The 22,741-nt window shown below is 44.8% G+C and overlaps 1 protein-coding gene across 2 annotated transcripts in view; it reads left to right on the forward strand.

Annotated features, from left to right (window-relative positions):
- The window catches only part of HIP1 (huntingtin interacting protein 1), a 136,678-nt gene that overhangs the window by 80,662 nt on the left and 33,275 nt on the right, over positions 1–22,741 (forward strand). For both annotated transcript variants that reach the window (XM_016199014.2, XM_087815592.1), the window contains exons 2-6: positions 10,465–10,528; positions 13,565–13,707; positions 13,962–14,018; positions 20,199–20,279; positions 22,424–22,500. In XM_016199014.2, the coding sequence (XP_016054500.2) occupies positions 10,465–10,528; positions 13,565–13,707; positions 13,962–14,018; positions 20,199–20,279; positions 22,424–22,500 (422 nt within the window). The remainder of the gene's footprint in view (positions 1–10,464; positions 10,529–13,564; positions 13,708–13,961; positions 14,019–20,198; positions 20,280–22,423; positions 22,501–22,741) is intronic.

The following is a 22,741-nucleotide window of genomic DNA, read 5'->3' on the forward strand; positions in this document are numbered from 1 at the left end:
AACACAGGATCGTACACCTTGCTGATTGCAGAAGTGATTGACATTTTTTAATCTCAACTTTCTTACCCAGTCTTCTCTTCCGGATTATCTGACTACAGATTAGTGCCTTTCTTTTTGCTACATGCTTTGAAACCTGTGTGACCCAGACAGTTCAGGTAATAACCACCTATCCAGAAGCCAGAGAATGGTTTGGAGGCTTTGGAGTGGGAGAAAAGGGGGAGATGTGATCCTCATTTCATTAGTCCCCAGCTTATGAAGCAGATAAGGCACACAAAATACTAAAAGGAAAAAAATACTATCTTAGTCTGTTCAGGCTGTAATAAAATACCATAGGCTGGGTGGCTTAAACAACAGGAATTTATTTCTCACAGTTGTGGTGGCTGAGAAGTCCAAGATCAAAGTGCTGGACAATTCAGATCCCCAGTGAGGGCTCTGTTCGTGACTTTTAGACAGCCACCTTCTTGTGGGGAAAAAGAGGAAGCCAGCACTTTCTGGTATCCCCTTTTATAAGAGTACTAGTCTTGTCATGAGGACCCTGTCCTCATTACCTCATCTAATCCTACACCTAAGTACCTCCCAATGGTCTCATCTCAAAATACCATCATGTCGGGGATAGGGCTTTAACATATCAATTTGGGTGGCACAATTCAGTTCGTAGCAAATACCTTTTATAAAAACATGTAAATGAGTCCAAGTAATTATATGGAACCTAAGTATAAAAGAAGTGTAAGAAATAATAGCTGGATATCATCAGTTAGTATAGCTTATACTTAAATATCAGAAAGAATTTCAATTGGAAAGAGAAAGAAATGTGACTTGAGGAGGGAGAACAAGATAGGAGAGTGGAACAGACAACGTATCAAGTGCCGATGAGGATGTCTGCTTGGAGGAGACCGAGCAGAGCAGGCCCTTCTTCATCGCAGCCCATTGTGTACCAGGCACAGTGTGTGGGCACTGGGGGAATAGCAAGGAACACGGCCCCTGCCTTCACAGAGCTCACTGTCTAGTGGGAGACCGAAAACAAGCAAATGAACAAACAAGGGAATTTCGGGTTGTGATACGGGCCTCTACGGGAAGTAACCAGGGTGGTTGTGAGTTGTGATAAAGAGTGCCGGGCATGGGCTGGAGAGATTAGAGAGGCTGCCTAGGAGGTGGTATTTGAACAGCTTGAAGAAGGAGGAAAATCCAGCCTTGCAAAGAATGGGGGAAAAGACTATTTCAGGCATAAGGAGCATCAGAATCAGAAAGAATAAAAAATGTTTGAGGAACAGAGAGGCAGCCAGTGTGGCTGGACGTAACGAGTGGGAGGGAGAATGGGAGTTGGTGCCCGTGCATGGCCTCGTGGGAGCGCAGACTTCACTCCAGTGTGGTGGAGGGCTCTGAGCAGGTGGTGTGATCTCATGAGCGGTTTATAAAGATCACTGACTGCCGGGTGGAGCAGCTGGGGGAGGGCCGGTCCATTGGGCAGGCTGTTTCAGTGGTCCAGTGGGGACCTAATAGTGGTTTGGGCTTGAGTGGAGGCAGAGGAGATGAAGAGAAGCAGAGGGGTGTGGGGGTGGAAAGGCCAGCTTTCCTGATGGGCTGGCTGGGAGCACTGCGGCAAAGGCCAAGGATGACTTCTAGGGAGAGTGGGAGAGGAATAGTTGGGAGTGGGCACGCTGGCAGAAGTTAAGCTTTCAAGCCATGGGCCGGGTTGAGATCACTGACGAGTGAATATGAGTAGAGATCTGGGGACCAGCGTCATGGGGTAGAAAGTGAGGCCGACAGGTAGACGGTGTTGACTAGGGGATCTGCTGGGAGTTACTGAAGACAGCTCAGTATGCGGACTGGGACCTGGGTTTGAATCCTGGCTCCATCTGCTGCTGCCTGTGCCACTTTGGGCAACTTGACTCAGAGAATAGGGGGTCAGTCCCTGCCCTCGAGGGCCAAAGGGAGGACGAGAAGCAAATGCCCAAGGGCAGCAAATAGGAGGCAGAGGATCTGCTGCTGCTACCACTAATCCGTTGACAACTGTGACTGCTCTATTATTATTATTTCTGATCAAGAGAAGAATTAAAAAGACTTGCTGTTGGACACCAGCTTTTAAGTATCACAGTCAAGACCAGAGAAGTCTCGCTAAATGCTGAAGGCACCCAGTTCTGTGCCTCGCTTGTCCCTTCCCCTGAGGCTCATGTGATCTCGACTTGCTTCTAAACTGTCATCCTCTCCAAGATGTGGGATCCCAGCTGTGAAATTAAGCTGTCCCCACCTTTACTGTGACATATCACAGCAGCCTTTTATGTTCTTCTCTCCCTGAATCTCACCTCATCCTCCCTCACTGCCATCCTTGTTCCTGCCCAGGCAGAGCTGACGGCCCAGAGGATCCCTGCCCTGTGTCTCAGGATTAGGCACTTGGAAAAAAGATTCTTTCAGCCCTACATTGGCTGAGCTTGGCTTATGGACTCTGGAAGCCTTTGCAGGAATGCAGGCTTGGGTGGGAGAAGAGAGCCTAGACTAAATCGCAGGTATTAACGGGACCACCTCCCTTTTCTGTGTACCTCAAGCTTCTGGACCTGAGGAGGTGAAGGATGCTGTAAGGCATCGCTTGTTTCCAGTTCTCAGCTCTCTTGGCACAGTCATCCCCGAGGCCGTTGGTGGTGGCCGCTTATGCCTTTGCTAAGAAAAGCTTCCTTTCCGCCTGCTCTGTTCACTTTTTTCTTTCTTCTTTGCCCTCTACTCTGCCCGGTCTCAGATACTCCTTTGCTTAGTCTGGGCCATGGACCTTTCTTTCCTTTGCTTTAGGACCTGCCACCCCCACCTGGGCACATTGTTTATGTCTGCCTCTGCCATGGAACCTTTGCCTATGGGGCCTTTGCGAGCCAGCTGGGCCTTGGCAGCCCAAGTGCTGGGCCCCTGCCAAGAGCTATGTGCGTGACCAGACAGTGCCAAGCTGGACCCCACAGGCCAGGCCCAGGCCCAGGCCCAGGCCCTGCTCTCTGCAGAAGCAAGGCCCAAGGCTTTTCCATTGGCTGCAGCCTGGCAGAGGGAGCAGAGGATGGAGACCCAGGGGGAGCGAGGGGGGGGGGTGCTGGGAGAAAGCCACCCTTCCTGTGGTGCCTACTGATAATTGGCTCTCCGGAACCAGCTTGGGACACAAGGGCCAGCTGGGTCAGGAAGTGGTGTACAATGCTGCTCTTTCAGGGGGCACACTGCATGGTCTCAGGTCCCGTGTGACTCCAGGGAAATCTGGAAAACAGCCCGTTCTCAGAGGATGTTCTCTAACCTAGACCGGAGGTGAGAAATTGAGCCCTGAACTTCCCACCCTCTGCCCTGGCAGGGCCCCCAGCCATTGCCCGGTTCAGAACCCAATTATTTCCTTCAGAGAGAGTCTGGGGAGGGGAGGGAAAGGAAGCAGATTTTCTTAAGAGACCGTGAAATGTACCTGGTACTCTACAGAGTGGGGAAAGCAAGTACTGTAGTCCTTAATGATTTATTCAGACTGTAGGCCCTGCCTTAGCAACTGTGGGCCCTGGAGGGAAGAAGGCAGCATCCTTGCCTTCAGGATTTTAATCTGGGTGAGGAGGTGAGACAGTATAACATACTAAGTGTCACACTCATGAAGAGAAATAGAAATTCAAAAAAGAAGCAAAGAAGTTATTAGCCAGAGTGGCCTGGCAAGTCCAAAGGAAGGTAAAATTGGGTCTGTGCTGTGAAGATGGGGAGGGATTTGGAATGAAGAGAGAAGTAGAGGAGCATGTCACATGGGGTGGAATCCCAGGCACCAAGTATTACATAAATATAGGAAACTCTCCATAGCCCAGAACTTCTGCCCTGGAAGTGTCCCTGTGTCTGATGTTCTGAGGGCCCCGGAGGACCCGCAGCTTGCCTTTACAAGCCCAGAATGCTGAGGCTCAGCCCTGCCTGCCTCTGAGCCCAGAAAGCCTTGCCACAGAAACCGGGCAGTGGGCCTGCAGTCACGGGCTGGACTCTGCCTCTCGGGAGCTCTCTTGGGGAAGTGTTGGTTGGAGAACTTCAGGGACTTTGGCTACACTAAGTGGGTCCCCCTGTGAGTCTGCCAGAGCTGGAAGAGAAAGGTCTGGGGCAGTCCTGACAAGGGCAGGCCGAGCTTGTGGATGTCTTGTAGCTGTTGGTTTGGAAAAAACGTTGTTCCGTAGCTCAGAGCTAGGCTAGGCCCTTTGTCAGTGTACTGAATTCGTGCCGAGGACTGTGACTCTGAATGTCTACACGGAAGTTGTTCCATACTTTATTTCATCAGGGCACTGAAGCAGCAACTCCTCAAACTCAGGAGGATGAAGGGGCATTTGTATTAGGACCCTTTCCTACTCAAGAGCCTTCTGTGGCTCCCTAGTATCCATCAGGTCTTAATTTCCTGCCCTAATATCCAAAGCCCTCCATCATGTGAGGGCCTTTACAGAGTCTAAAAATGGGAAGAGACCTAGAAGTCCTCTAATCCAGCCTGAGCCTCATTTTTCCTATATGCCTCTGGTAATGGGGAAGTCTCTCTTTCAGGATACACCTTTAAGTTTGTCCAGAAATGGCCTGCCTGTAGTTGTACCCATGGTCTAGATTTGGTCCTCTGGAGTTATTCCTCTTCCACATGACCACCCTTCAGAATACTGATATTCCTCTAGGTTTTCTTAGGATCCCACATCCATCCCAGTTCAGGTCACTTACTTTTAGAAGTGGTCTAGTTTGTCAGTTTCCCTCGATGAAGCCTAAAACTGAAGAGTGTTTTTATGTGTGAATTGCTCTGCATAGTGAATTGGAACACGTCCCCCCATTCTGAGTACTATACCCCTTTAAGACATCAGGTCTCAGACTTGCATTTTGATCAGCCATATCAAAATGTTGCTTACATCAAGTTAGCAGCCAAAGAGCACACCTAAATTGTTTTCACAAGTGCTGCTTTGAGCGTCTCTCCCCTGTGCCAGTGAGTTTAGATCTAAATACAGGAAATTTCGTTTATACCTACTAGATTTCATCTTGTGAAGTTTAACTCATTTTTCCCATCTGTGGAAATCGTTTGGATTCTGATTCTGTTTCTGTGGTATGAAAGGTCCTGTCTAGTGTGGGGATTGTGATCCAACGCCTGAGTCATAGGGCCGCACTGTAGGTCTGAGTTCCAGCTCCACACCGGCTAGTGGAGTGGCCTTGGCAATTTGCTTAGCCTCTCTAAGCCTTGGTTTCTTTATCTGTAAAATGAAGCTGATTAGTAGTAATGCTCACCTGTTCATAGGATGTAGAGTTATAAGACTTTAATGAGATAATTCATACAAAATGCTTATTAGCACAGGGCCTGGTAGTAAGCACTCATTAGCTGCCATTATCTCGATGGTTATAACCACTGCTACTGCTAGTTCATGTCCTCATTCTTTTAATTTTTATTAATTTCAGAGAGAGGGAGAGAGAGAGATAGAAACATCAATGATGAGAGTCATTGATCGGCTTCCCCCTGCACGCCTCCTGCTAGGGATCGAGCCCACAACCCGGGCATGTGCCCTGACCGGGAATCAAACAGCGATCTCCTGGACCATAGGTTGATGCTCAACCGCTGAGCCATGCCCGGCCGGGCCCTCATTCTTTTTAAAATGGCCATTTCTCACCCTAAATCCCCGGCCTCATTGTCTTTTGCTCACAATGTCTCCTCAGCCTGAGATGCCCTGCTTCTATTCTCCCATTTGTGTAGGTTCAAAACCTCTTCAGCATCACCTTGGCCAGCGTGGCTCAGTTGGCTGAGCGTCATCTGTGCACCAAAAGGTCATTGGTTCAATTACCAGTCAGTCATGGCACATGCCCAGGTTGTGGGTTCTGTCTCCAACAAGTGGGTCTGGGTGCCTCTGGGAGGCAACAGATCAATGTTTCTCTCCCTCTCTCTTCCTCTCTCTCAAAAACAAACAAAAAAACCCTCTACAGCATCTCGGATGCTTCCCTCTGCCATGTCCCCTGTAAATGGGAGCTCCTACTGGCCAGTCCTACTGAAATTCATTTTATAGTCCACCTAGTACAGGGTTCTTGACATTTTCACTTCCATCATGTTGGTTGAAGGAGGCCTTTATCCTTTCCCTCTGTCTGCTATTAATCGCTTCCTCCTTAAACTCTGCTGCATCGTCCTCTGCTCCAGCTCTCACCCTGCTGCTGGCCAGTCTTTCTCCAGCTGCTGTCTTTTCCTGCCCACTCTGAAGCCCAGGGCCTTCCACACCCAGCATCACCTCCCTTTCTGGCTTCATCCCCTTTTCCCCCTTGTATACATAAACCCTCCAGCTAGACCTGCCTGCCTGCTCCAGGCCTTTCCGCTCTGCTGCCTTTCCGTGGTGCTCTCTGCATGGGGGGCCTGTCCTCCTCCCTGACCTCCAAGGCTCAGGCTGGGCTTGCAGATCCAGTCTGACCTCGGGTTGGAAGTGAATAATATGGCCTTGGGCAGGTGGCTTAGCCTTTCTGTGCAATAGTGAAAATAAAAGGAGGTAAATTGCAGGGGACGACACCTGGGACAAGTTACCCCTCCCTTCCTCTAAGAAGTCTTTCCTGAGCAGCATCACCATTTGGGGATTTCTCCCTCCTTAAACTTTTAGAGCACAGAGCATTTCCAATTTTCAGCCACATACACACACACACAGACACACACACACACACAGTCTATAGTTATAAACTCATGGTATTTTATGTTGCTTAAAGGAATTTTGAGGACTTGTGTTTTTTTTTCCAACTAAGGCTTATAATGACTACAAGTTTGGGCACTTGGCTGATCAGTGTAAACAAATATTTGTGGAATAAGTCTAAATCCCACCCATCACAGGCTCCCCCTCTAGTCCCTAATGTGGTTTCTAGCATTTCCCGCTAGCATGGGTTTCCTCTTCTTCCTCTCGGCCTGCGTTACTGTCCCTACCAGCCCCCCTAGGACTTGACCACAATCAGTTCAGCACCTCTCTGGATTTGGATCTCTTGTTGTCATTTTACATGTTTATGTCCTTTATAATTTCTTATGGAATGTAGGCAACCTTTAAGGGCTCAGCAAAGGTGGTGACTTTGCGTAGAGCTCTGCAGCCAGGATCCCCTCACTGTCCAAAATCTGAAGGAAAGTGAATGGCCTGAGATGGGCCTGGAAGCAGAAGCTGAGAAACAAGGGCCAAGTAAGAATATTTTAAGTGGAAGCTGGAAGCACTCTGCTTCCACAGGACAGGTGAACTGCTTCACTGGGAGGTACTTGGGAATAAACTTTTTACTTCTCTCTTGCAGTACTTCTTATAGGAGATTCATTCCCAGTAGATCGCCGTATTGTGTGCTGTATGAAAGAGGGAAGGAGGCATCTGTACTCTCCTTAGCCTCTGGAGGACCCAGTGTGATGGGGAAAGGACCCTGTATTGGTCTCCCGGGGCTGCCATAACAAATTGGGTGGTATAAAACAACAAAAATGTATTCTCTCACAGTTCTGGAGGCTAGAAGTCTAAAATCCAGGTGTCAGCAAGGCCATGCTCCCTCTGAAGGCTCCAGGAAAGACCCCTTCCATGCCTCTCCTGGCCTCTGGTGACAGCCGTCATCCTTGGTGTTCCTTGGCTTGTAAACACATCGCTCAAATCTCTGCCTTCAGCTTCACATGGTGCTCTTCTCCCTATGTGTCTCTGTGTCCCTGTGTCTCCACAGAGCCTTTTAAAAAATTATTTTACTTTCCAATTACAGTTTGCATTCAATTTGACTTTGTATACATATGCCCTTCTTATGAGAACACCAATCATATTGGATTTCAGGCCTACCCTAATCCCGTATGACCTCATCTTAACTAATTACATCTGCAAAGACCCTATTTCCAAATGAGATCACATTCATAGGTACTGGGGGATTTGGATTTGAACATATCTTTTTGGGGGGAGGGCACAATTCAACCCATGACAGAGCTTACAGTGTTAAAGAGTTGAATCTGGTAGGGAGAAAAAAACATGTGGAAAACTGGACTTAACACATCCAAAATTATATAAACCAGATGTAAAAGAGCATATCTTGGTAAAGCCTACAAATAACCTATTTTATACTATATGTACACATACATGTACATATACATATACATTATGTATATATGTATTTTTTCCAGATAAAGACTCAAATGTGAAAAACAATAACCAACAACAATAAAACACTTAGAATAAAATGTAATAGTCTACCATGGGTAGAAGAAACCTTAAGTAAACAGAGAAGTTATAAAAGATAAAATGGACATACTTAACTATGTAAAGCAATCAACAATCATGACAAGTAAGTCCAGGAAATATAAACTAAAGTAGTGATGAAATGTCACTACACCCATGAGACCAATAAAATGACAAGAAGTGATAACCCATTGTGGTGCGAATGCTTTGTACATTGTCAGGGGAAAGGTGAATTGTTGGAGCCTTTTTAGAAAGCAAGGTGGCAACCCTATTTGGATCCTGGTTAGAATGACTGCAAGAAAGCTGTTTTGTTTTGATATAATAGGGAAATGTGAACAGCAGCTAACCATTTGATGATATTAAGGAATTGGCTTTAAAATTTTAGGTGTGATCATAGTATTACGATTAATTTTTAAAGAGTCCTTTCTTTTTTCTTAAAGGTTCATGATGAATATTTACTGTTAAAATGATATAACACCTGGAAATTTACTTCAGATAATCCAGGGAGCAAGGGGGCCAATGGCTGATGGTCTAAAGCAAGGGTCAGCACACTATATGCACAGCCAAATCCAGACTACCACCTGGCTTTTTTGTTTTTTAAATATATCCTTATTGACTTCAGAGAGAGGAAAGGAGAGGGAGAGAGAGAGAGAGGTGGAAACATCAATGATGAGAGAGTCATTGATCGGCTGCCTCCTGCACGCCCCCGACTGGAGATCGAGCCCGCAACCCGGGCATCTGCCCTGACCGGGAATCGAACCCCGATCGCCTGGATCCTAGGCCGATGCTCAACCACTGAGCCACGCCTGGCCGGGCCCACCTGGCTTTTAAATAGTTTTATTGGCACACAGCCACACTCATTCGGTTGCATATTTGTTTAGTATTACTGAGGCTGCTTTTGCGCTATAGCAGCAGAGTTGAACAGTTGCAATGGAGACCATGTGGCCTGCAAAGTCTAAAATATTTACATACTTACTGGCTCTTTACAGAAAACCTTTGCCACCCCTCATCCATAAAGCATGTTGAGCTAAAAGTTTGTAGTGGTTGATTCTGGGGAATGATGATGCGAGGGCCCATTAGACTAGCCTTCATATTTATCTGTGTTTGGACTTCTCCATAATGAAAAGTTTAAAAAACAAAACAAAAACTTTGACCTAGTAATCTCATTCCTAGAAATCCATCCCTTGGAAATAAAAGCATCAATTAATAAGGATATATGTATAAGAGCATTTACTGTAATAGTTTACAGTAGTTTAAAAAAAAAAACTGGAAATAAATTGCCTTCCAACACAGACATGCTTGTATAAATCACATCCACCCACGCCCTAGACTATGATGTCTTTTTAAAGAATGAACTAGAGTTTTGCCATTCCACTTGGTGAATTTTTCATGAGAAATTTTCAAGTGAGAAAAGCAAAATGTAGAAAAGTCTGTACATGACAGTCCGATTTTTGTAGAACAGTAGCAAAATTAACCTCTTTGGTGTGTACAGGTGAGTGTGCGTGTGTGTGTGTGTGTGTGTGTGTGTGTGTGTGTGTGTGTGTGATATGCATAGCAGGTTGTTAACATGGGTTGGGGTAGAATGATGTCTGTGGAAGGGAAGCAAAGCAAAACAGAAAAAAGAAAACTCTATACTTAAAAAACAACCTACATGATATGATCCTGTATATGTGTTTCTGTAAGTTATATTCACAGGTATATGTGCTTTGCTAAATTAAGAGTTATGATTTTTAAAATAACTGGAAAGGAGAACATATTTTTAATGCCCTTTGATGTGAGGAAATAAAAGGGAATTTGGTTACGAGTTGGAAAGTGCCCAAGAGTGGAAAAACAAGAGACAAGAGTGACGTGGGCCAGCTAGGGGAGGCTCTGTGGAAGGTTCGAGTGGTGAGAGAGGGGCGGCTGGATGGTCTTTGAGCTGCAGTCACTCCCTGATCTCAGCGCCTCTTCTTCCTGCTCCCAGAGAAATAATGTTTCCCTGGGGGATGAAAAAGCATCCCTTTGTGCAGGCTTTAATTGCCATGCTGTTGTGCCAAGTGAATGAGTGGCAGGCGGGCACAGCAGCTGGGCTCAGGCAATGCCAGGCAGCAAAGCCCACTGCCTGAGGACAGCCTGGGCCAGCTGGCCTGGGAGCGCTGCCCACCTCTGCCCCCCTCTGCCCCCCGCTGGGGGCCCTGCACTGGGACAGTGGGGCAGAAGGGTCTGTGGAAAGGAGAGAAGCCATTGGAGGGGGAGAAAAGGGTGGGCCCCTGGGGGAGTCTCAGCCACTCTCAGAAGCTGATTCATGTCATCCTCCCTTTCCCTCCCCCTCCCTCTTGTTTTGCAGACTGTCAGCATCAATAAGGCCATTAATACGCAGGAAGTGGCTGTAAAGGAAAAACACGCCAGAAATATCCTTTTGGATGTTGCTTGGAAGACCGACCCTGATAGGGGTCAAACTGTGGAGACTGAGGTCAGGATGAGGAGCCTTGCTCAGACGCAGGAAGGGGAACCCCCACACAGGCCAGGCCCCTGCAGGCTTTGAACAGCATCAGTTGGCAGCAGCTGGCCCCAGAGACCAAGGCTCTCAGACACCAAGGCTCATCAGGGTGGAAGGCACCGAAGTGGCCATGTAGCCCAGTCATTCGAGCTTACCAAAGATCCCACTCTCCTCCCAGGACTTCAGCTTTCCAGAACTGCCAAATCCTTTGAAGTTACTTTCCTTTGAGATGCTTCCTCAGGGCACTACAGTGATTCACTGCACCATCAAAGCACTCCAGGTCCTGTGCTTTGCCTGTAGGGCCACACTGACCGCTCCCTTGGGGACATGATCATCTCCCCTTCTCTGATCACAAAAGCAAAACAAAGGTCTCAGCTACAGTGGTTGGCCTTAAGCCAACACAGGGGTTCACCCTAAGCCAGAAAGGGAGAAGACAGGGACCTCAAGGTGGTTTAAGGTACCAGTGACTGGGAGGTTTTCACGACACTGAGTTGGCAGAAGCCCTGGATGACCACCATCGTGAGTCTGTGGCTTTGGAAAAAAGTACAGGCAGCACTCCGGCTGGTGGGTCCCTGAGGTATAGAGTTCAGGAGCTGGAGAGCTGAATCCCCAAAGGCTGAAGGAGGGGCAGAGCCTTTGTGTGTGTGCCAGGGACAGAGCAGGGCACCAGTCAGGGCAAGTGTAGGCTGGGCTTCTGTCTGGGATGGGTAGCTCCTCCTTGCCTGAGCTCGTTATGGTGGCTGCACCACGGCCAGTCAGTCCTGAACAGTTTGTCTTGATGCCATCCCACCTCAGCCCCTGGAGGAGACTCTAAGTTAGATGCCCAGAACTGGCAGGGCCTCAGCATGTACTGCTCTTCACGGGAGTTAAAGATGCTTTGGTTGGAATTGGGGCTTTGCTGTGTGATGGGGTACCCCAGGGAGAGGTTCTGTGCATCTCTCCGATTCCCAATTTCTAAGTGGTAGATAAATGTTGAAAAGATCAACTCCTGCCCCGCCAGTGTGGCTCAGCAATTGAGCATCGACTTGTGACCCAGGTGATCGCAGTTCGATTCCCAGTCAGGGCACATGCCGGGGTTTCCGGGCCAGTCCCCAGTAGGGGGCGTGCAGGAGGCAGCTAATCAAGGACTCTCTCATCATTGATGTTTCTCTCTCTCCCTCTCCCTTCCTCTCTGAAATCAATAAAGACATTTTTTTTTTTTTTTTTAATATATCTTTATTGATTTCAGAGAGAGGAAAGGAGAGGGAGAGAGATAGAAACATCAATGATGAGAGAGTCATTGATCGGCTACAGCCCGAAACCCGGGCATGTGCCCTGACCGGGAATCGAACCCTGATCGCCTGGGATCCTAGGTCGATGCTCAACCGCTGAGCCACACCCGGCTGGCCAAGACATATTTTTAAAAAAGAAAGAAAGAAAAGATCAACTCCTTAACAGCAGGGTTTTTAAGCCTAGTTGATGACATAACAAAACATTTATTGTTTATCGATTCTTTTAAAGAGCATCACCTACTCTGATGCTTCTTAATTCAGAAATGATGTTCAGACATATGTTTATCCTGGGTGACTAACTGGAGAACAGGTTACCCCTTACCCACTACCACTATGGTATTTACTTCTAGAGGGCTGGGGACTGGGTCTTATTTTTCTTTATACCTGAGTGCCTTTTACAGTGCCTGATACATAATAGGTGCATTAAAATGCTTTTAAAATCAAAGTAGGACAGAAAGATCTTCTTGCCTCTTTCAAAGTCAGGGTGTCCAGCTAGCTCCACACCTGCTCCAGCCTGTTTCGGCAAACTGCTCTCTGGTAACCACAGTGTGAGAAGTCATTGAATGAGAGGGAGGGCACTGTTCATCTCTTCTCTTGGCTTCCTTCTAGTCCAAGAGGCTGTGTTTTAGATGAAAACATAAATTATTTCAGAAATCATTCCAAGACCAAAAGTTGATTTCAGCTTCCAGACCCAAAAGTCTATGTTCAAGCCCACCCCTCTCAAAATGCAAATTTCAGTCTAGGGAAGGAACTTCATGATACCTTCTAGCTCAGAAGCAAAGCAACATGTGTCTGGGTGAGTCATATAGTTGTGACCTGAGGCAGATCTTTCTGTCCTAAATGGCACCGTGCTTCTTACCTGAGCCTCGATAAAGAACCTGAAGTTCCTGAGGAAAGAGCTATACTTGGGGTTGATGGTGCCCAGTTATTGGGTGTGTGAGGCCTGTTTAAGCAGACAATTACAAAAGGAATGTGGTCATCCTCTACTCACCCCCAAAAGTTCTCACTAATTACAGAGGTCTGTGTGCTAACTTAAAAGCACGGAAGGCCAGATGGACATTTATTACACACACACCATGGCGAGCAGTCCCTGGGTGGTGGGTACTGTTCAGAATTAGATCTCAGGAGGAAGTGGCCCCAGGATCCTCATATAGGGAGTTGAAGATGTAGGAGATAAAGGTACCCCTGAACAGGCCAGGAAGGTTTATAGAAGAGGTGGGGTGTCAGAGTCATTTTAAGTTTAGGGAAAAGACATTTTAAACAAAGACTGCTGCTTTCAGGACAAGAGCAGAGCGCCTAATGGAGAGGAGTCAGGTGCTTCTGGAGGAGGCGCCAACCAAATTATCTCCCTGCTAAAGGCAAACTGGGACCACTGCTGGCCCAGAGAGTACTTGTGCAAATTAGAAAAAGACACCCCTCCCAAAAGACATTGCCATCTCTGGGGAAATTATCTAATATAATGAATTATTAGAATGAGATACTTTATTGCCATCTGTCAAAAAATTGTCCAGATAAATGTACAGATTTGTGATGTCTCAGTTATAAGCAGTGTCCCCTCCTAGGTAGTGCCACTGTGCCCTGAACAACTGCACAACCCTCCGCAGTAGCCTGTTGCAGGCTCAGCCCCAAGGATCAAGGCAGGGCCTGTGCCTTTGTTTTCCATGACTCTCCCTCACCGTGCATACTGGGTACCCACCATGAGAAAGGGGCGCAGACCTTTTGGTCTGTTGTCAACCGGCTGCCCCTCTCCAGCAACGCTGTGCTCTGCTGGAAGTTCTGCCACGTGTTCCACAAGCTCCTCCGAGATGGACACCCAAATGTGAGTTCCTGGGGCCCCGGGGGATGGCCAGAGGGCCCGGGACTCATGCGGGGAAGGTGTGATTGCCTCGGCCACAAAGGCCTCCGTCCACTCCTGCACTGAGGGTGGCAACTGCCCCTTTCCCCTGGCCTTTTGGTTACTGATTAGAAGTGAGGCTGTCTCTCTCAAATCAGCCTCTCCATCCTACCTGAGACCCATTTTTTACCACCCTTTATCTCCTCTCTTCTTATATGCCGTTCTCTTTTTTTCCCCAGGTCCTGAAGGACTCTTTGAGATACAAAAATGAGTTGAGCGACATGAGCAGGATGTGGGTGAGTTTGGAGATTTGCGCAAGGGCTGCCCGTGCCTCCTTTTCCTTCCCCAGAGGCCACAGAGCAAGGACTATGGAATGGAACAAATTCATCTCTTTCCGCTTGTTTAGGATTTCTCTCATGAGCATCAGAGAGGGGTCAGGGGTGCCCCCAAATAGTACCATGAGACCCTCAGTCTTACCTGGGTCCCTGGCAGCTGTAGAGAAGTTCTAGGGCCTGGGAGCTGCTTCTGACAATGAAAGCTTATGTCACAATGTTCTCCATGCATTGGGATGCCTCAGCAGTGACATTGCCACAGTTGCCACATCTGTTTTTTACTGGTCCTATTGGGGTCACAGTACATTGAGAACTAGCATTCCCACTTAATGCCAGTGCCTTTTCTTTTCTGTCAAGGGATTCTCAGTGCCTTAAGATGAGGGAGGAGGTAGGTGACAATATCAGAATCAATTGAAAAGAGTGTTTTTATGCACGCACCAAAATTCCTCTAGATTGTGATATCCAAGGAGTATGTGTACGGATGGGAGCTAATCTGCATTTTGAAGAATCTCCCAGGTTGATTCTGATGTGTCCCTTTGCCCCCACTGGTAGAGAACTACTACTATAGCTCTTTCCTTCAAATTTTTACCTGTGTCTGTATTCACAAAATGTTAACAATTGTGTAGTCCAGTCTACCCATTATAGATAAGGAACTACAGCCCAGAGAGGGAAGCGGCTTTTCCTAGTCACAAGGCTGGTTCAACTGAACAAACCTGAGAGTTGTCCCCAAACCTCCCATTTGGATCTTAGAGAGCTTTCTATTAATCCCTAAACATGTAGAGCTTAGGTCTTTTTTCCTTTTTGTTAGAATTTGCCCGGTATGTCTTTTTCCATCCTTTTACTTTAGACTTTTCTACATTTTTATGTCATAAAAATATCACTTGTACTAATAATTATTTGGATTTTTGTTGTTGATTTATTAAAGATGGCAATCTTTATCTTTTAACTGTACATTTGCTCCATTTACATTTATTATAATGCACGATATGTTTAGATTTATACTCCCATCTTATTTTGTTCCGTCTGTTCTGTTTCAATATCTCTTGCCTTGCCTTCTATTGGATTGATTATTTTTTCTCATTCCATTTTTCTCTAATTGCTAGTTGGGAGTTTAAAAAAACCTCTGCTTTTATGTTGTATTTTTTGATATGTTATCTAATAATTGCAAAATGTGTGTTTAGTTTATCAAAGTCTAAAATTCATATCTTTATCTGTTTCCTGTATAGCACATTGACCTTAGAATATTTTAACTCCACTCCTTCTCAATTTGTATGTTATTGTCATGTATTTTAATCTTGGTTATTTATTTCTTTTTAAACCCTATAAGGTATTTTATTTTAATTGTTTTATTCTGTGTTTTTCACTTTTACTTATATCTTCCACTGAGATCACTTTCTTTCTGCCTAGATTATTTGCTTTAGAACTTCTTTAGTGAAAGTCTGCTGGTGGCCAACAACTATTTTTACTTGTTTGAGAATGTCTTTATTTCACCCTCATTTATGGAACATATTTTCTCTGGGTTTAGAATTTTGGTATGACAGTTATTTTTCTCTCATCACATGGCAGATATTATTCAAGATATCCTTCCACTGACTTCTGGCTTTCATCATTTTCATGAAGTCTGCTGTCAGACTCACATTGCTCCTTTAAAGCTAATCTGTTTTTGTGTGTGTGTGTTTTTTTAATCAGTCCATTTTAAAGATCTTAATACATGTCTAGGTGTGATTCTTTGGACTACTTAAATCTGTGGGTTACTATCTTTAATTAGTTATGAAATATTCTCATTGTCTCTTCAAATATTGCCTTTGCTTCTCCATTCTGTCTTTCCTCTGAGACTTTGGTTAGAGTATGTTAGACTTTCTCACTTTATCCCCCATCTCACTTTAAACCGCTGTTTCATTTTTTTCTAACTCCTTGGCTCCATACTTCATTCTGGATAATTTCATTAGATCTGGCTTTCAGTTCACTTGTTACCTCTTCAGCTGGCTCTAATCTGATTGGCATTCTTCATAATGTCTTGCGCCCCACATATATTTTGAAACAGTCTCTTATTTGTTTAGACATATTAAATGTAGTGATTTCATATATCATTTTTTTATACTTCCATTACCTAAAGCCCTTAAGAGATCTGTTTCTGGCATCTGTTGTTTTGGGTGAATTTTGCTCATGCTATGTAATTTCTTTCTATGCTTAGTTATTTCTTACTGTGAGCTGCTCATTTTCCTTGGAATTTTATTTGTGGGAATTCTTTGGAGTCTGTAATAAAGGCAGGTTCCTCCAGAGAGAATTGGTATTTGCTTCTGTTGAGATCACTCTAAGTTCACAGCTTAAGGTTTTGTGAATTCCAGGCAGAACCCCTCAAGGGGTTCAATTCTCAGCAGCAGTTTTCTCCTCCCTCTAATCACAGCAGTGGTTCTGAGGCAGCAGGTTTCCTCTGTAGTCCTCAGGGAGGACTCCTTCAGTGCAGAGTTACAGAAGTGTGTTATTTCCAATTTACCCTTAGTTCACCTGAACCAAGAAGGCAGCCTTTTAGCTCTTCCACTAAACTTTTCAATTTGGGCAGACCAGAGCCCTACCTCCTGCTTACCATCTGGCCCTTGAGGCCCAGAAAATCAAAGCTCAGGTTCACCTGTTCTGGCAAAGTCCTCTCCCCACCCCCACCCCCAACTCCATTACCCCAGTGCTCCATTTACTCTCCAAGAATCTGTATTTACTCAGTCCCTGGCCTGAGGATTCCTTGCTCTCTTGTTAGTTCATTAATGCCTTCAAAACATTTTTAATATTTTCCCAATATTGTCAGTTTTCAGTGGGAAGGTCAACCCAGGTAGCTAGCCTGCCTTGTTATCCAAAATAGAATCCCTTTAGGTCTTTTTTCTTATGTATCTATTTCTCCCATTTGCCTAAGAGTTTCTGAAGTTAGAAACCTCTTTTGCTTTATTATTTTTCTAATTAAGACCTTATTTTTTTATATCAGTTTTAGGTTCACAGCAAAATTGACAAGAAAATACAAAGATTTCCTATATACCTCTTGCTACCCACCAAGACACACGGCATCCCCTATATCAAAATCCCCCACCAGAGTGGTACATTTGTTACAATCGATGAACCTACATTGACACATCATAATGTGTCAACTTTTGGGTGATTGATTACCCAAAGTTCATAGTTTACATTATAGTTCACGTGTGGTGTTGTGTATTCTATGGGCTTGGATAAATTTATAATGGCATATATCCATCATTATGGTATTATACAGAATATTTTCACTGACTTAAAAATCATCTATATTCCACCTATTCATCCCTCTCCATCCCTCTGCCCACAGCCCCTGGCAACCACTGGTCTTTTTACTGTCTCACAGCTTTACCTTTTCTAGAATGTCATATAATTGGAATTATATAGTATGTTGCCTTTTCAGATTGGCTTTTTTCACTTGACCATATACATTTAATTTCTTCCATATCTTTTCATGGAATGATAGCTCATTTCTTTTTAACGTTCATTAATATTCCATTGTCAGGATATACAATTGATTTATCATTCTTATACTGAAGGACATATTGGTTGCTTCCAATTTGGGGGAATTATAAATAAAGCTGCTATAACCATCTGTATGTTGGATTTTTAGTGGAAATAAGTTTTCAACTCCTTTGGGTAAAAATCAAGGAGCACTACTGCTGAATCATGGTAAGAGTATGCTTAGTTCTGTTAGAAACTGCCAAACTGTCTTCCAAAGTGGCTGTACCATTTTGCATCCCACCAGCAATGAATGAGAGTTCCTATTGCTCCACATCCTTACCAGCATTTGGTATTGCCAGTGTTCTGGATTTTGGCCATTCTAACAGGTCTGTAGTGGTGTCTCGTTGTTTTAATTTGCATTTCCCTGTTGACGACATATGATGTGAAGCTTTTTTTTTTTTTAATCCTCACCCGAGGAGATTTTTTTTTTTCCCATTGATTTTCAGAGAGAATGGAAGGGAGTGGGGAGAGGGAGAAATAGAGAGAAAGAGCAAGAGAGAAAAACATCAATATGAGAGAGACACATCCATTGGTTGCCTCTTGCACGCCCCCTATTGGGGGTAGGGATCAAACCTGCAACCCAGGTACAAGCCGTTGACCGGGAATCCAACCCTTAACCCTCCAGTGCACAGGCCAAGGCTCTAACCACTGAGCAACACCGGCCAGGGCTGAAGCATCTTTTTATTTGCTTATTTGCCATCTGTATTTTTATCGGTCCATTTTTTAGTTGGGTTGTTTGTTTTCTTATTATAGAGTTTTAAGAGGGTTTTTTTTGTATATTTTGGACAGTAGTCCTTTATGAGTGTGTCTTTTGCAAATATTTTCCCCAGTCTGTGGCTTACCTACTCATTCTCTTAATGTTGTCCTTTGCAGAGCACAAGTTGTGTGTGTTTTTTAAAATATATTTTTATTGATTTTTTTAGAGAGAGGGAGAGAGAAACATCAATCGGCTGCCTCTTATACACTCCCTACTGGGGATTGAGTCCATAACCCAGGCATAAAACTTTTTACTTTTAATGAAGTCCAGCTTATAAATTATTTTTTTTTTAATAGATTGTCTCTTTGGTGATGTGTCTAAAAAGTCATCACCATACTCAAGGTCACCTAGGTTTTCTACTGTATTATCTTCTAGGAGTTTTATAGTTATGTGTTTTACACTTAAGCCTATGATCCATTCATTCATCTTTTACTTTTTGATCCTGCACATTTTCATGTGAAAGATAGCTGTCTTTGATGGTGAGAATATTTTTGCTTCCTTTTTTGCTTTTCAGTACTTTCCAATTTTTTTTATAATAAACAGGTATAATGTAAAAATTAATAAGATGTGAATTTTCATAGAAAATTAATACATTATGAAACACTCATTTCTGGCATTTGGTATTTTTAACCTCTGATTACTCAACTCCCTTTGGTGCCTTTTGAGGTATGTTTCAACTGGGTTTCTTTAGAGGATATAAATGCATTTAAAAGAAAACAGAAGTTAAAACTCATGTGGGAGCCACAGCTATTCAGTTGGAGAGTTCTTTGTGTCCCTATTTCCCTTCTCTTTTGTATATAACTAGTTCCCAGCATTACTCTGCCAATCATAGCTTCATCCCAAGCACCCAGGACGTGAGTGCATGGGCAGACTCAATGGGAAAGCTTGTTCTTCACCTCCTAGCATTGGTCCCATTTCAAATCCCCACCCCATGTCTAATACTATAGATGCTCTTAGTCCATTGAAGTCCACCTGGAGGAGGTGTTTCCTCTTCTGTACTTAGAGAGACAGAGGGAAGGAAATATCCCATAGCCAGACTGATTACTAAGAGTAGGAAACTTAAAATTATTAAACAAGAAGTCCTTGTTCAGAATTTATCCAAAGAAAGTCCTCATGTTTGTACTTAAGATTATACTGTAAGAATAAATGGTAGGGAGTTGGTTTGATAAATTATAGTACATATTTATAATGTACTGGGCAGTCACTAAAAATAATGATACAGAATAAAATTTAAGAAGATAGAAAAATTGCAGTAAAAATTACAGGGGAAAAAAAGACAAGTTGATTCCATTTTATATTTTAAAATAAAGGTGGAACACAGAGGGTTTTCAGGCAGTAAAACTACTCTGTATGATAATGTAATGGTGATACATGTCATTATATTTGTCAAAATTATCAAAATCCATAGGATGTACAATATCAAGAGTGAACCCTAATATCAAATTTCTTTTGGGTGATAGTGATGTGTCAATGTAAGTTCATCAGTTGTAACAAATGTCCCACTCTGGTGTTTGGGGTGTTACCAGTGGGGGAGGTTGTGTGTGTGCAAGGGGTATATAGGAAATCTCTGTATTTTCTGTTTGATTTGATGTGAAGCTAAAACTACTCTAAAAAATAAAGTCTATTTAAATTGAAAAAAGAAACTAAATAACATTTTGTACCTAAGAGTGTTAGCCTTGATTATATCTGGTGTTTAGATTAAGGGTGATTTGTTCACATATATACTTTTCCATATTTTCCAAATTGTTAACAATGGACATTTGTTCTTTTCATAATCAAAAATACATATTTTTAAAAATGAAATCCTGGCTGTAGGTCTTTCAGCTCAGGTGTTCTTAGTGCTCTACTTTCTTTCCTTTACCTGAAAGGGCCATCTGAGTGAGGGGTATGGACAGCTCTGCAGCATCTACCTCAAACTGCTGAGAACGAAGATGGAATACCACGCCAAAGTGAGTCTTCGCTGGCGGTGCTGCGCTCTGCCTGCCCCGCCTCTTCTCCCCTCCCCAACCCCTGCTCCTCAGACCCCCATGGCCTTAACTGTCAGGTCTTTCAGGCAACAGGACTGCCTGGCTTCTCAGGAAGTATTTAGATCATCTCCCAGCTGTGTGAAAGAAAACATTTTATAGCACAACTGCAGCCAGGCCCTGGGATGTGGCCTGTGTCTTCTGCACCTTTTGTCCCCCTTTTTGGAAATAGAGGGAGAAACCCTATCCAGTAGGTTGCCCTGTGGAAATGTTTTAGAAGCACTGACTTTGCTGTTAATAAAACCAGTTCCTTCCATTTATATAGTGAGTTTCCCCACAGACCCTTCTTTTAATCAATATATGACCTTTAGTCAGGATTTCTTATGCAACTAATATATGTAAAACTGTGAGCTCGATACCAAGTGACATATAAGAATAAGAAAATAGGGCCTGGCCGGTGTGGCTCAGTGGTTGAGCGTTGACCCTGCACCAAGAGGTCACTGGTTCGATTCGCTGTCAGGGCACATGCCTGGTTTTGGGCTCAATCCCCAGCGGGAGGGTGCAGGAGACTGCCAATTGATGATGATGTTTCTGTCTCATTGATGTTTCTCTCTCTCTCTCTCCCTCTCCCTTCCTCTCTCTCAAAAATCAGTAAAAACATATTTTTTTTAAAAAAAGAATAAGGAAAATGGGTCTGTTCTTTAGGCGTTGACAGCTTCGCTGGAGAGAGGCCGGCACACTTGAAGCAGCCCTGTGTAGTGCGAAGCAGTTGCGTGTGCCCGTGCCCGTGGAAAAGTGCCAGGCATTCTGACCTGACTGAGGGTTGTGGTGTTTGGAGGACAACATGAAGGAAGTGGGGCTTGAGGTGGACCTTGAAGGACAGGTGTGGTGCAAATAGGTGGTTGGGACGGATGGCATGCCAGGCGGGAGAGAAAGCCGCCTGAATTAGGGAGCTGGCAGTAGAAATGGAGAAGGAAGGAGAGTTAAGAGAAAGGAACATAATTTAGTGTCTTTTATCTCTATTATCTCTTATGAACTTCGTAGCTTTGAGCTATTGAATCCATCCTTCTCTGTTAAACCTTTTTTAGTCTGTTAAACCTCCCACAACCTTACAAAGTAGGTATTATTACATCCTAGGAAAATGAAACTCAAAGAGTGGCTGAGTCCCTTCCCTGAGTCACATAGCTTCTCAGTGGTGAGGTGGAGATTTGAACCCAGGCCCGAATGACACTATAGCCCGTGCTGCACAGTGGCCAGCCTTACTTCCCCTCATGTCTCATCAAGTGCCTGCCAAGGGCCAGACTAGTAGGCTCTGAAGACAGAAAGGTGAATAGACTTTGCCTTTGCCTCTGGGAGTCATAATCTCGTTACAAGAGAAGTGGTACGGAGAGAAGATAGACTGCAGTAAAGATGAGAATTGAGAGAAGCAGAAGGTGGTACAAAAGCACATAAGGAGGCATCTAACCCAAACTCAACCAGGTAGGCTTCTCAGAGGCAGTGTGACACCTGAGCTCAGTCGTAGGGTATTACTGTTGTCTGTGCTGCATAACACATCACCCCAAACTTGGTGGCTTGCACCAACAATCCTTTGCCATCTCTTACACTTTCTGTTGGTCAGGAGTTCTGGAAGGGCTCAGCGGGGCAGCTCTGGCCAAAGGTGTCATGCAGATGCAGTCGGATGCTCGCTGGGGCTGCAACAGTGGGGGGCTGGCCTGCCATCTTTCTCTTCCCTGAGGCTCAGGGCTAGTCAGGGCTTCCTTGCAGCCTGGTAAAGTTTCCCAAGGGAACAAGTGGAAGGACATGGCATTTTGTTGTTAATCCTCACCAGAGGATTTTTTTTTTCATTTTTATTTTTTAGAGAGAGTGGAAGGGAGGGAGGGAGAGAGAGAGAGAGAGAGAGAGAAACATCAATGTGAGAGAGACACACCAATTGGTTGCCTCCCACATGCACCTCAACTGGGACCGGGGATAAAACCTGCAACCCAGGTACGTGCCCTTGACCAGGAATCGAACCTGCAACCCTTTGGTACAGGGGCCGACGCTCTAATCACTGAGCCACACCAGCTAGGGCTATATAGAGAGCCTTTGAGGTGCCATGTTCTGACTTCCTTTCTCTGCTTTCCTTCCAGAATCCCAGGTTCCCAGGCAACCTTCAGATGAGTGACCGGCAGCTGGACGAGGCTGGAGAGAGTGATGTTAACAACTTGTAAGTGACTATCCTTGTGCTCTGGACCCAGGGGGTAGAAAGCTTCTGTAGAATTTCTCACTTCTCGTTAGGGTCACAAGGGGCCTAATGGTAGGGGCTCGGCTGGGGTGGGGACTAAAGCTCCTGGGTGACTTGGCTTCAGGGCCACTTCCTGCTGGCACCTTATCCAGAACCCTTCCAGGCTGTCTCACACTCCAGGCTCTATCCTCTGTTCCCCTCCACCCTCCCAATTCAGTGTGAT

Source organism: Miniopterus natalensis, chromosome 3, assembly GCF_054644295.1.
Source record: "Miniopterus natalensis isolate mMinNat1 chromosome 3, mMinNat1.hap1, whole genome shotgun sequence".
Lineage (NCBI taxonomy): Eukaryota > Metazoa > Chordata > Mammalia > Chiroptera > Miniopteridae > Miniopterus > Miniopterus natalensis.